Consider the following 14,212-nt stretch of genomic DNA (forward strand, 5'->3'; position numbering starts at 1 on the left):
GAGGGGGGTGTCGTTGTGCAAACATCGAGCGATAATGGGCGTTTTCTCTCTCGTTCTTCTTCCCCATCGCCCGTAGATCCATCTCTTCCTCTTCCTCGTAGGGATCATTTCTCTTACGGTTGATACGCAATATCCACGTTTCACGTGTCTCCAATCTCCGCACCCCATTTGCCAAGGATGTGCTTGCGAAACGAGAATCCGTCTATTGCCTCGACGAATGATAAAACCCGAAACAGTTTCCTTTATCGGTGACATCTCTGGCGGTCGTTCGAATTTCTGATTTGTTTGCGCTTCGTTAATTTTAACTTTTCAACCCTACTCGACGGGACCGAGGCCTCCGTCCTTCCCTCGTTCTCAACTCAGCCAACTAACACGAAATTCATGGCGACTGAAAATCTCCTGTTCGCTTCGGCGAGTCGTGTTCTTCGCAACAACTGTTACAATGCTGTCGATAATAACAACAATGACGGCGGGTCTTGCTTTTAAAGGCACGGGCATAGATTCATAGGATCGCACCCCTGGCCACATTGTGTGCCGGGATTATGGAGGGTGCATGAGGGGGAGTGAAAGGGGGTCCGTGTGCGCGTACTTGCGGCCTACCGGGGGATACTTTTTGTCCGTGTTTGGAACGCGCCTATCTCTAGCTCGGGAAAGAAGAGAAAGCAAGAACTCGCTCTTTTACGAAATTTACGCGCTTTTTCTACTTCGTTTAAAGAATTTGCTTATTTATTAGAATTATCTATTATTCTATCTATTATTTAGAATTATCGGCAAATTTTTCGCGATTTTTTCGCAAACTTTTCGCGAATTCTTTACGATTTTCTCGCGAATTTTTCACGAGCTTTTCGCGAATTTCTCCACCTTCGCTAACACGATGAAAGCAATTATAGTGTATTCGATACGGTTTGATTAGCGCATGCGTGCCGACAAACATCGGTAACGCGAATCTCGAGGGACACGCGTACGTAAAGCGTGAGCGTGTACACTAAAACTAGCACACGTACGCGTATAAAAGCCCTCCAACTACCCCTGCTCCAGTCCGTTGTTATTGTTGCGATTTAATGAAATGTTACGGCCGTCCGCCCGCGATTACTTTCCCATTGCACCGATTAACTCTCCATTTGTACGGTTCCATCCCTCGTGACGGGATACCTTTTCTTTTCCATGATCCCTCGGGCGATGGTTTCTACGAAACCTTCGGAGACTCCCCACGAAAGATCTGGCTGCGTTCGTCCTTACCATCCTTCAAAGGATCTTCGTTCATCGACGATATGCGATATTTCAAAGTTTCCGAGACACTTTGTTTAACCAAATATCTATCCAAATATCTTCTACTTTGCGTAGGTGTGGTTCAAGAATCGTCGTGCGAAATGCAGACAGCAATTGCAACAGCAACAGACTTCGCCTTCCAAAGGTTCGCCGAGATCGAATCAGAATCAAAATAATAGTAGCAATAGCAACAAGATGCCGACGACCTCGTCAGCGTCAACTAGTAGACGCTCATCGCCGGTTTCTCCACCACGCGGGAAAGAGGCACCAGGACCGAATTCGCCTCTCTTATCGACGACCTCGACGTACCCGCGTCTGGGTGTGACGCCAACCGGTGGAAGCGGAGCGAACAGCGCATTAACTACACCTTCTCCGCCGTTGACTCCGGGTGCAAGTCAGTTGCCGCCATCGTCGTATCCACCACCGATGAATCAACTTCATCACGGCGACTACGGTTTCGCTTGGAGTTCATCGTCGCCCGGCTCGGTGAACCCGAGCCAATGTTACCCTGGGCAGACCTACAATGCCTATCAGAATCCGTACACCAGCGGCGATTACTATCAAACTCAGATCTCGCACATGCATCACAGCCCGCAAGGAAATTACCATCCGCAGTATCACCACAACATGACATTGACGTCCTCTATGTCACACTTGACCAGTCATCATTTGAATCCAACAGGCAGCAACGAAATGGCTACTTCGCCGGAGTCCGATGGTTATATACTATCTGACCAGAAATATCAGGCGATGGTATAGCGGCCTGGTAGAAACTCCTGTATCTCTCACCGCACTCAGGAAAATACCGCTACTACTGGATCCTTTGCCACTTATAATTAGATCGTCAATCTTTATGCAGATATCGTGACATCTGAAAATAGGCAAGGTATATAAAAGATACGTACGAGACAATTCGTTTATTGCGATTTAATGATGAAGCAAATTTCTGTCCAGGCTGAAAAATAGTATCCATTTCTTATCAAAGTATAGATTTGCATAAAGATTCGCGGTCTACTAGCGATCGCTTCCGAAATATAATGGTGAATCGTATCAAAGCGTTGAAACCTATTTCGGTAATGATTGACAGAGGCACGAATCCTGTTCACATTCATTTTCCTGTTCGACAGAAGAAGATTCGAATAAGGACAAATTATATAGACCATTTGTTGCATAGGTAAGAGAATTGAACAACACTGATTGTAATTACCTCTATCTTCATTAATTAATACCTCTATCTTCATTAATCTTACAAGACATAATTCATATGACTGGCTTTTACGATTATCGTTGCGGGAGTGATGTAGAGAAGGAGTAGAATAAAACAAAAAACTCCCGATGTGTTTGTTTTTTTTGTTATTATCCTCCTCTCGAACCTTCTCGAAGTTGGTGTTCATTTTTAAAAAATGTTGGGGATAGTGCCGATCATATTGTAAAATAGAATCCTCGGGTACAATCCAAATTAAGATCGTAATAGATTAATTTCATGTACGGTCAGAACTAACGGATCGATGGTAATTAATTATTTGCTTTCGACATTGAATTTTACCGCATGTTCGAAGACAAAAACGCGTCTAAACGAATTATTCGTAATTTAAATTTTCAGTAGCTGATATAAATATCGACGAAATTAACAATTGAATACGAGCATTGAGTATCATCGTCATTTCCGTAGTATGTATTCATTGAAGTTTTAAGTTAGGAACGATTTGAGTAAGGGTAGTAAGAGTAAACAAATTGCGATGAACATTTAAATGATGTACGAAATTAGACGATGTTTCGTTATCATTTATCAACCACATGTTTCTCGTTGCTTGTATTGTAATTAAGCGAATACCAGGCGATCGAGAACACAAGCACGGAAATCTTTTGCAACTATTTACAATCGGAAGTGGAAAAGAATATCTGATCCTGACCCGTTCAACTCGATTCCATTCGACGCGTGTTCTTATTTTTATCGTCCGAAGCTGAAACGAAATTCAAACGTTTTTACAATTGACGCGAGAGTGAAGTTTCCTTTCTTCCATTATGATCGTTCTCTTGGATGGGTTTCCGATTAATTTAATTACTCCTTTCGCGATTATTTCATCGCCTCTAAGAATTTAATAACGTTCAAATTATTTCCAATCTTATGATATATAAGAATCCGCAACGATGTTTCGCGACCGATCGTAATATGGCTATCGTAGTAGAGATATGTTTTCCTAATGCAGTAACTGTCGGGAAAAATGAAATAGTGCAATTGCGATAGCTGGGAGGAAATCATGTGCGGTCGTTGATCTCTGGATTCATAAAGTTTATGTACGCTTATTATAATTATTCTATTCTTTTTCTATTTTTATCTTTTTTCTTATTCTAACTTTTAGTAGTATTAGAGAGCGTACCGAAGCCGAAAAGGTTCGAGAGTGTTAGATAGTGTGCATACCTATCACTATCCAACTTTATCTGTTCCATTTCGTGACAAGGGAAACTGGTATTAAATTATAGATCGTTTCTTGCAGTTACGACCAATTTTGGTCTCGATCTGCAAGGTATTATTGTATATTCCGCGTATACACAGCCATAATGTATACTATCGTGAGTTGAAACATAAAGTTAATTGAAATAAAAAAAGAAAATAAATATGAGATATCAGTAAATTTAAGAATAGCAAATGGCAGTGTACGCTGTAATTGATTATCGTGCGTATAGAATTAAGTTACTTTGTAACAATACAATGCAAGCTGTACATAATTATTAAACTTATAAGGTACATGATTATTCTATCATGTAAGAAGAGAATCTTACTACGTCAAAAAATAAATCGTCGCATATTATTAATAATTTGTTGATTTATTTAACCATGTACACGCGATAACGAACGGTTGCGACTTCGTGTCACAGCGATACGATTAATCACGGTCCGACTCTAATTAACGTAACGTTCGCGCGCACCGTGTGATTCGATGCGGCCCGTCTTATTTCTTTTCGGCACAACCAGCTTATAGATCGCGAGTCAGCCTTCTATTAATCACATTGATGTGCGTAAGTTCTCGCTGCCGCGGGCTGTAATTTTGCTAATGCACTTGAAATTAATTAACATTAAAACGGTCCCGCGTCCCATTATTCGAGTGGGCTGGCGTATCGATCGCAAACCATTAAAAGCCATTATTAATTACAGACTCGTGGTCGTCGTAATCGCGAGTGCAATTTGCGTAAACACGTCGCATGTTCTTTCCGATGTTATCCTGTTTTCCACAAAATTAAAAAACGTTCGCTCGCCGACGTAAAGTAACCAATTTATCGGCCCTCTACCCGGAAATAACGTTTCACGCCCCCAGATTACATCGAAACAGCTAATATCCGTCGGCGTTTATCCCTTATATCGGTTTATCGTTTCTTCTCCTAACAAACTTTTTTCCGTCCTTTCGCTAAACCATCCAATCCCGTTCCGCTTATCTCAAAGTTCTTATTTCGAATCGAAAGCGATGACTATTCGCCGAGTACAGCGCGTAATTGGTTGTGTTACGGGAGACGGTCGATGCACGAGGTTCATCGTGGCACCGTTTATTATCGTGAAACGTCCCGTATTCTCTTTGATACGATCAAGCAAAGTTCCGAGCGTGTAAGAGGGGCGAGAGATGCTAGATAGACAGGCTGATCGAGAGGTTCGCGTATGCATAGAGCTCAGAGACGGTCCATTAAAGGATCGCAGGTGTACCAGGTTGCGTATACTACGTGGTATATATACGGCTTGGTGAAGCATACGAGCATGTTGGTCGTTAATAGAGAGAAGGGTGGCAAAAGCGGCGTATCTCATAAGTGGCCTAAACTCGGGGGACAAAGAACCCCAAGCTACCGAAGGCAGCACCAGGTCAGCCTGTACCTGGCTAATTGGACAGATCGCGTACCTGTCTACCTTTTGACGTCGTAATCCGCCACCCTTTCTAACTCATCAAATTAACGGGCTATAACAAATCAGCCGGTATACCTAAGTAGTAGCCTGGATCCTTTGCCCCTTTTGCACAGACGCGGTGCAAATCCTTCGCGACTTTGCTTTTAAAAGAGATTCTCGATTCATAGGCTATGTGAACGACAGAATTACTCGCATACTGGCTTCAAATCCACCGTGAGTTCGTTGAGCCTCTTGTGGTTGTTGGATTCCTCGTACTCCGATCCTTAGCCGAAAGTAATACATTTACAAAACGCTTGCTTAATTTGCGCGATTTCTCGTCTTTGTGTCAGAAATCGTTCGCTAAGAAATGCGGAAACGGAACAGCTGCCGAAAGGATGCAAAAGTTTTTTAAAAACGGAGACGCTACGCGAGCTTTCAGACTTATCGAACCCACCTCCTATAAAATTCAAACGATCGCTATGATATTACGGCAAACGCTATGACATCGCGTCGAAGTATAGATAGGCTGTGAATAAAAGGGATAAAAGACGAGGGAAGAAGCGTCGAAGCGAAACAATTATTCGAGGTTTTCTCTGTACGAGTTAACCGAGCTCCTTTAGAAAGATATTCTGCAGACATTTTAGATGGGTTTGCGAACGTCGACCGTTCACTTTCAGTATGTTGAAGACAATGGCCTTGAACTTGGCCGAGTGCTGCGGCGAAGAGTTAAAATCGGCTTGCGTTTAGCCGGATCCCATTATAACAACTCAGAGCCGGCCGTAAGCTTCATGGCTTGGTTCTGCTCACTGTGTCACCGGGCTAAGCCCCGACTTACCTACCTATCCTTGCAAACCAACTTCTCTTACCCGTTTTCCTACAGCCTCTCTGTCTATGTCAATTTAATATACCCATTATACTCTATTGCCATACCTACCGAAACTTGGTTGAAGAATGCGGTTGTTACTATTATGATTCATATACTTTCGAATGTCGGATTTTTCGTGAACTTTCCCCTACGGAAACCTACGGACCTACCGACTGCTTACCAACCGGGACAGTGAAACAAAATTGCACAGGGCAATTAGCGATTCTGCTTTCCTACTGTGCTGTATATTTACGAACTACCCTCGTCACCTCGGGGATCAATAAGTACCGTCTTTGTCACTTTCCATTGCTCGTCGAACAGCATGATCATGTCGTTTGGACCTGTCAACAGAAAATGGAATGCCCTTTGGACCATGCTTACGTGTCGTTATTCATTGCTAAACGTTCGAACTCGTTCGAAGCGATAAACAGCCCGGAGGTAAATCCGCGAAAAGAGAGATTATACGAGTGTTCGTCGACATTTGACCCGTATTTTTTGTTTTTCTTTTAGTTCAATGGGATCACGGGTGAAAATGTGTATCGGCCGGCATTTGCGCTCGAGTATTTACGTGTATTACATTTTTCACCTGCGCCCGGTACTTCCATCGACAGAGGTTGACACGCGAGTAAATCATATATTATGTACGGCGTTTGCGAAAAGTTACGCGTTAAACGTTCCGGCAACTCCATTTACAGCTGCTTTCCCATATTTCATCCGATCGCGAGCAACATGGACGGGTCCGGCGACGGCAAACCGTATAAATAATGCATCGATGAGAATCGGTTTAATAATTTTGCGCGAATTTATTCGTTAATTCGACGACGTCTCGCCGCGGCAAGTATCCCCGCTGCTTCAAAATCCTGGCTCGTATATCGCGCAGAAAACGTTGGCAATTATGGCGACGTCCTACGAAACGGGTGACAGCCATCAACGATGCCATTCTTACCGGGCCGATCGATTAATTATTTTTTTTTTTTTTTTTTTTTTTGGATAAAAAATTAATTTACTTACGGCGAAACGAAGAGCGGAAAGATCGATCTCACCGATGAAGAGGATCATGTTGGCGGATGAAATTTTCACGCAATCTGGAAGGCCGTAAAGTCCGAAGGGGAATTTCCCCGATTGGCAATATTCTAACGAGAGAAAGAAGCGGGTTGGGGGTTGAGAGGGACGAGAAGAGACGGGGTTAGAGAAAGGATAGACAGAGAAGGAGAGAAAACGAAGGAGGGGAAGCGGCTGGATCAAAGAGGCCAGCTCGCGCTCTCGTAACTAGATTTCTCGTTCCCACTTTGAGGATTGCTTAATGCTCTATAAGCGGTCGTTTTAAACTCGATGAAATCGAATCAGCGACGAATCGAGATCGCGCCGCGCTGCAAATTCAATTGGAGGACTCTGCTAGTTGGTGCGCATCGTATAACGTCCGTGGCCTCGACTTTCTCGCTTTGATCTTTTTCCACACGTTCGAGCCGCGCGCCGCGCTCTCTTCCGATAGAAATTCGCTTGCGTCATACTTTGACCGATGCAACTGCTTTCTTAATTAAGCCCTTACCATACCATTTAACTCAGAAGAGTTCGGGTCCGAACGTTGCGCCCGAATGGTCAGGGAAAGAGCCGAACTTGAAACACGAAATCGTGCGACTAAGTGCGTAGATAGTTGCGCCTGTGTTTAAATAAAATACACTATTCGATGCATTCGTACTTGGCTCGAGATGAAGACTACCAGTGACACTCGTGATATTCACGTTTGACAGGAAATTAGACCATTTTGTCTGCAAATTCTCGTCATGACTCAGACTTGTAAAAGTGTGGCAAAGGGTTAACGACATTTGCTGACGGTAGTGGTAATCCTGCAGCCCGCTTACCTACCCTTGTCACGAATAACGGTTATCGTTTCTATTCAGGTATGTCCATCGTTGTCTTTAAACACAAACCTCGGACTTGGTTTTTCCGATAGCAGAACCTTCGAGGAATCTCAGACCTTCCGCCACAGTTCCTCCGAATATGGACTTTCTAGCGTTGTCGATCGATTCTCAGGGAAGGTGAAAGTCGAATCAGCCGATCGCGTACGAAGTCGAGCGGGAAGTTTTTTAGTTGAATCGCGGCTCGTTCGACCCAATTACTCTCGCCGGCCAGATCGAGGGATCAGAAGCTCCGGCAGGAAGTCAAGGGGCGCGAATGCATTGTTAAGCTCCCTCTGTCCAAACATTCGGCGTGCTTCCAAGTAACCAACACACCTTTTTACTCTATTCGTCCCCCTATCTGCTCGATTCTCCCAGCGGATCTCTTTCTCTCGCGCTACGCTTCCCGGTCGTACACACGTAGCTTGTGCGAGAAGCATCTACAGGTAATCCTAAAAAATGGACAGTTGGTTTCCGCCGCTATAGCGTCGGGTACACGTGGAGATTCTATCGACGTTCTTTCACGATGCGTCCCAACGGCTAGGAATAGGCCACAAGCTTTACGAGTACCTGCGGATTTTCTGTGAACCTACGAGACGTACAAAAATTGCAATTATGAGCAGGGTCACCGCAAAGTATGTTGTCATCTCAGGGGAATGGCATATGCTACCTGAGTATTTCTTACGCACCATAAATTACCTCGAAACAAAGAACAGCCCGAGACGTTGTGCGGTTAGTCCACGATGATTTTCGACGAATACGTTGCGAGAATACACGCACCTTCGGTTTCGCTTTTCCGTCGTAGGAGACGACGTTTTTCTATCTATCGTAAAAATTGGGCTCGCCGTTCAATATTTTTGCAGTTTTTAGGACAGCTAAGTCGGGGGTTGAGGAAGAACGGTGCTTCACCCTCCGACGATCAAACCTTTCCCATTTTAAAGAACCCGAGGACAGTCCCCGGCAGCGTAAAAAGGACCGTGTACATATAACTTGGTTGCACAGAGAACGCAGAAGAGTATAGAAAGAAGAGGCGGTGGAAAAGAAAAGGGAACGACCGAGAGAGAGAGAGAGAGAGAGAGAGAGAGAGAAGGAGAGAAAGAGAGAAAAGCGAGGGTGGAGGGAGACGGAAAAGAGGAAAAGATCAAAGATGGAGGAAGAGAGAGGAAAGAGGATGAAGAAAGATGGAAGAGAACTCCTCTCGGCAAAGGATCTTCCGTGCACGAGAAGAGAGAGCCGGGAGAGGGTCCTATAAATAATTAGCGAGGAGTCGCTCTCCGCTCGGCGGGCGTAAGCCGCTTACAACCCCCGTTCACCCTGCTCCTCGCCGCACGGCCTGCTTTCCCCTAGCCCCTTGCCCTTGCAGCATCTACCTTCCTCCGGTTCTTCACCACCCGATTGCTGCCCCTCACGACCACCGCCACCACCCTCTTCCTCCTTCTCCGCCTTCTCTGTCTCCTCCACCTACTACTTCTGCTGCTACTGGCGCTGTTGCTCTCGGTTCCTCTTTACGTTCCTCTCTACGACCGAGGAGATTCCGGCCAGCCTTCGTTCGCCCTTCAACGGCAACCCTTCGTCAAGGGTCCCCGTTCGCAGTGATAGGAAGAGGCGAAGCTAGACGCGCGCAACATCTCCAAGACGTTGCTCCGTTAAACTACATCCGCGTCGCTGTCTCGAACCTCCGTGCTCCGAGCAAGAGAGATACAGGGTGCCCCGATACAGCTTTATCGTTTCGGTCCGATCGAGTCATTGATCGGTACTAATGAGCGGCACGCGCTACTCCGCTGCTCCCGGCATTGTTTCTGCGTGAATGCGGGATTAGACGGAAGAGAGCCAAATCCAGTTCGACTGATTGGCGCTTTGGTACGAATTGCAAAGGATTTGCGGTGTCTATGTACAACGTAGACTGCTTATCGAACGTTTAACCGATCGTTTAGCTTCTTGCCCTGTTAATCGCCGTCGCGAAGAAAGATGTCGAGCGAATCTACCTTCGGCGTGTACAGGGAACCGCATTACGGTTGCCACTCGATAAAGGGCAAACTTTCCTAACGCTTAAGCTTTCACGACCGATCGAGTCGGTCGTTCTTCCGAAAGTTCGCTCGAAAATTCCGCTTAATTACCCGCGGCACCCGATTCTAAGGACGATCGCGGGAAACCTTTTAGCGCCGAGTTAAAAGTCGAGGAATCGACTCTAGCGCGCAAACGAGCTTAACGCTAGCGAACTCGAACGCGTTGCCAAAACAGAATCCCCGAAGAAATTTCTCTCCCAGTGTTCGTTTCTTCACGGATCTTCGTTGTGTTTCGCGTGTTTTTCGCGAGGAGATCTCTCGTCCGGCCGCTCTCAGAAGCTGTTCCGACGATCCGTTAAAATTTAAGCAGCCGCACACCCCGCCGAGAGAATGGGGTGGTCGAACGTGTGCGCGTTTCGCAGGAAAGGGAGACGTCGGGGATGAGTTGGTCGGTGCTACAACGGATCGGCTTAACATCCGAGGCGCCGATGTTGACTAACTGGGCTAACAACGTCGCGGTGTTTGCTACCGGAACGTTTGCCAGTCGGCACGTGGCACGGGCTCTCCGCGGCTGCCTAGTCGATTAGCCGAGCTTACGTTTATTCTCGCCTCGTTTGCTGCTCCTTTCAGCGTTTCGCCTCTCGACGCGCGCTTCCACTCTTCTATTTGCTTTAAATTAACGTCCCTCTCGACATTTTTTCTCGAGAATTTCCCTTCTTTTCATTGTCTTTGCTTTCGTTACAGGCCATTGCCCTCTTCCGTGGGTCGATGGTATTTCAAACGATATTTCTCTCTCTCGGCCTTATCTTTTTATTCTCTGTTTCCTTTTTTTTGCTTTTCTCCATTGAACGATCGAAACTGGCGCAGAATGGCCAGAGCCCGTGGACTGCGAGATGACGCGAGTAGGGCGTCGCGACGCGTGCATGCCCTCGGCTTACGTGCACGCGGAACCTTACGCACAAAGTGAATCTCGGATTACCGGTCTCTGGGGCTCGTGGAAACCCTATACCATCGGTTGGTGGTAAAAACAGAGAAGTACCGCCGTCTGGGGAGAATAGCTAGAAGCTGATAGATGGACAAGGAGAGAGATGAGAGAGGGAGGAAGATCGCGGGTTTGATGGAAGTCTGGTATCCGCGGTTCGTGTTTCGACCAACGCACGTCTCGTCGTTGCACTGTATTAATGGGACCGTAATAGCCTATTTGTGATCGCTAATAGTCCAAGTCCCGTCTCCTCCCTCGACGTCGTTTTCCCTACGCCGTGTTAAACTCCCTCGGGAAATCTGGACGGTATACCCTGCAAAATGGATCGCTGCTCTTCTCCGTTCAATCAGCACCGTGCGATTTTTTTCTGACCCCTTGCATCGTCCTTTCGAAGGCTTCGCTCCTCCCGGCATCGGTCTCCGCTCGTTCGGCCGCTGCAACTTCAGCAACGACGATTAATCGCGTCGTCGTACTCTCGGTCACCTTCTTCGACGGAGTCCCGCACACGGTTTAACGTTCGCGGCGTAACGTTCGTTTCGTCGCCCGAAAAGTCGACTGCCATCGCACAGAAAGGAACAGGAAGAAAGGTCGAGAGAGTTGGTTTTGCTTTGTTCGAAGGAAATCTTCTTCCCGTCCGGCGGAATGCCGAATTCCTTGGACAATGGCGACAGGAAGAGGCCGAGGACAAAGGCGAAGAGATGGAGAAGCAGGTAGGCATAGATGGACGGTACCGATGCCATCGTGTCTATAGACCGACACGGACGGCGTCGATCAAAAACTCGTTAGTCCCGGTTTGGCTTCAAGGATAATAAATGTGGGAACGTGGATTCCGCCCTCGGAACACCCACTTCTGCCACCTTTATTCGGCCGCTCTTCCTGCCTCTGGTATTACGCGATTTACGGCCATCTCCGCGATCGGGACAAGATTCGTTTAAAGCAGCCGAATTTTTTTCTTTGCGATTATCCACGTTCCCCTTTCCGTACTTCTCGTTGCTACGCGCAACAACGAAGAAAGAAACATCACGGTTGAAATTCGTGGACGGTGGTGAAGCTCGGTCGGTCTACGTTAAAACATATTTGTGGTTCGACGGAGATCGGAGCTCGTGGTAGGCCGACGACGGTGACGCGGGTGACTGTCGAGAATCAATTTCTTATTGACCGATCGGTATCTCGGTTCCCGCGAGTATTACGCGGCAGAATTACGTGAATGGACCACGGGATCGAGGCCTCCGCAGGGGCTCCGCTCGAAGATCGGCCATTGTTTGGAAGAAATCGAATTACAAACGAACGTCGATCAAGGAACAAGTTGCGCCGGTTGACTCGAGCCAGTTAAACGTCTTCTTGGCACGAGAGATTCGATATCGACGACCGATCGAACGTTGCTTTTGCGCGTAATTCGACGTTGTCACGCGGTCGAACGCGATTTTCCTCGCGTTTCTCGTAACACCTGCGACACGAAACGTGTTGTGACCGTCGACGACTCCCGTGGGGCGTTTCGTGATGACCAGCAAAAGCGGCTGGCAGAAGAAAAGCCGGTCTATCTAGCGCGCAATCCGTCCGAAAGCGAGTCTCGAGATCCACCTGAACATGACTTTTCCTTCGTAGCGATTCTATCTACGGGTGCGCGATCAATCACTATCAATGGCGTTCGTTGTCGCCGTAGGTAGAGGGATTTGTTGGTTGACGAGACGTCGCGCGAGGATTCCACGGGCGCATAATGCGCGTAATAGACTCGGTCGTGTCGGTGCAGTCGATCGAATTTACATTACGATGGATGATTCGGTGGATCGAACGGTAGTCGGACGACGAAAGCGGTACCGACGAGATGTCTGATAAAAGATCTCGGCACGATAATCCACGGCGGGATTAACACCGTGGATCCATCGGTGGAATCCAATTAACATCAAAACGTTGGACGACAAGTGTCTTCTCTGATCGATCGAAACCAGACCATTGGGAAAATACGGAGGCGTTCGGTCCGTCGTAAGGCATCTGCGATCGAAAAATATTCCCCTCGATCGGTGATTTGATCGCGAAGATTGCCGATAATACCCTGTAACCCCGAGACGTGTGTGACCCCGGCTGACTCGGTCGGCGAACGGAGTAATTCATTGACTTAGTAACTCGGTGACTTTCACCGGTGATTTACACGAAAGCCTCATAAGCGGCTTGCCTCAGTTTCAAATTCCCTCTCTCCCTGTCTCCTCTGTCCGTCTTTCTCTATTCGTCAAAGAGCCGTGTGCCTTGCGAGACCGCGAGCCAGAGAGGGAGGCAACTAGGTACTATCAGAAGCGACGGGATGAAAAGGAGCTACACGGAGACAGAAAGGAGGAAAAGAGAGAGAAAGAGGAAAACAGATGGGAGAACAGGGAAATCGGAAGGGATGGAAAGGCGGGCGAAGAGAGAGACAGAGCGAGGAAGAGGCCCGGGGGGAAGGTCGGAGAACGTAGCAAAGGTTATTTGCACCGAGTTGTCTTTTTTCGGTGCTTTTTGTTCGAACCGTTTGTCGAACGGCTCAGCCGGCTGATCTTCGGGATGATGAGCATGAACTACATTCTATATAAAACCTGGCAGAGTACTTTAAGCCTCGTACGAATGTGCTTTCGCGGTGTGCCACGGGACGCCGAGCATCGATCGCTTAACGAGAGTCTCGCCCTTCGTTGATTGTGTAGAGTCCGAAGGTTTCCTGACTGATCGCCGCACCTCGAAATCCGTTGTTATCCTTCTTTTACCGATCAGAATCGCGCCTCGGAGAGAGTCGCCCTTCGTTCCGTCGCGCGTCCTCTCTTTTCTCGTCGATCTCTCGAAACGTTCGACCGCTGACGAAGATTCACGTGAAAGAGTTACTCGCGTGACTTTGAATCGTCCCACAGACGGAGTGCACGTTTGTCCGCGAACTCTTGCGTTCTTTAAATCAGAACGAGACACGACTCGGGTAATCCTCCGCTGTTGGATCACGCTTGTAATAATCTTTAAGCGCCGCGTTACGATAATTAAATCGGCGCGGCGGAACGAGTGCGGAAGATAACGAGGACGCGAACGTTTGCCCGATGCAGTCGCCGTAACGAGCTGCCTACGCGTCAAAATACACGGCGAAAGTAGCGGACATTCCGATACTGATTTCCCGTTGGTATAGAGCCGGTGATGTTTTTCATGAAACCCAACCGAAGCGTCGTCCAGCGTTCGATGACGTTCCAGGTACTTTGAAGCCGTTGACGCGAGTTATGCGTCGATGCTTTATTTACGGAGGAATCGTAATCGCGCGATATCGCAAAATAGGATACCATGGCTGTTCGCGTTATCAGCGATTAACCGATATTC

The 14,212-nt window shown here is 47.2% G+C and overlaps 1 protein-coding gene across 4 annotated transcripts in view; it reads left to right on the forward strand.

The window, feature by feature from the left end:
• The window catches only part of LOC126869421 (homeobox protein otx5-B-like), a 35,307-nt gene extending 31,218 nt beyond the window's left edge, over positions 1 to 4,089 (forward strand). For all 4 annotated transcript variants that reach the window (XM_050625930.1, XM_050625928.1, XM_050625929.1 and 1 more), the window contains one exon: positions 1,345 to 4,089. In XM_050625930.1, the coding sequence (XP_050481887.1) occupies positions 1,345 to 2,028 (684 nt within the window). In that variant the 3' untranslated portion in view covers positions 2,029 to 4,089. The remainder of the gene's footprint in view (positions 1 to 1,344) is intronic.
• The last annotated feature ends 10,123 nt before the right edge of the window (positions 4,090 to 14,212 follow it).

Source organism: Bombus huntii, chromosome 9 (assembly GCF_024542735.1).
Source record: "Bombus huntii isolate Logan2020A chromosome 9, iyBomHunt1.1, whole genome shotgun sequence".
In the NCBI taxonomy this organism is placed as follows: domain Eukaryota; kingdom Metazoa; phylum Arthropoda; class Insecta; order Hymenoptera; family Apidae; genus Bombus; species Bombus huntii.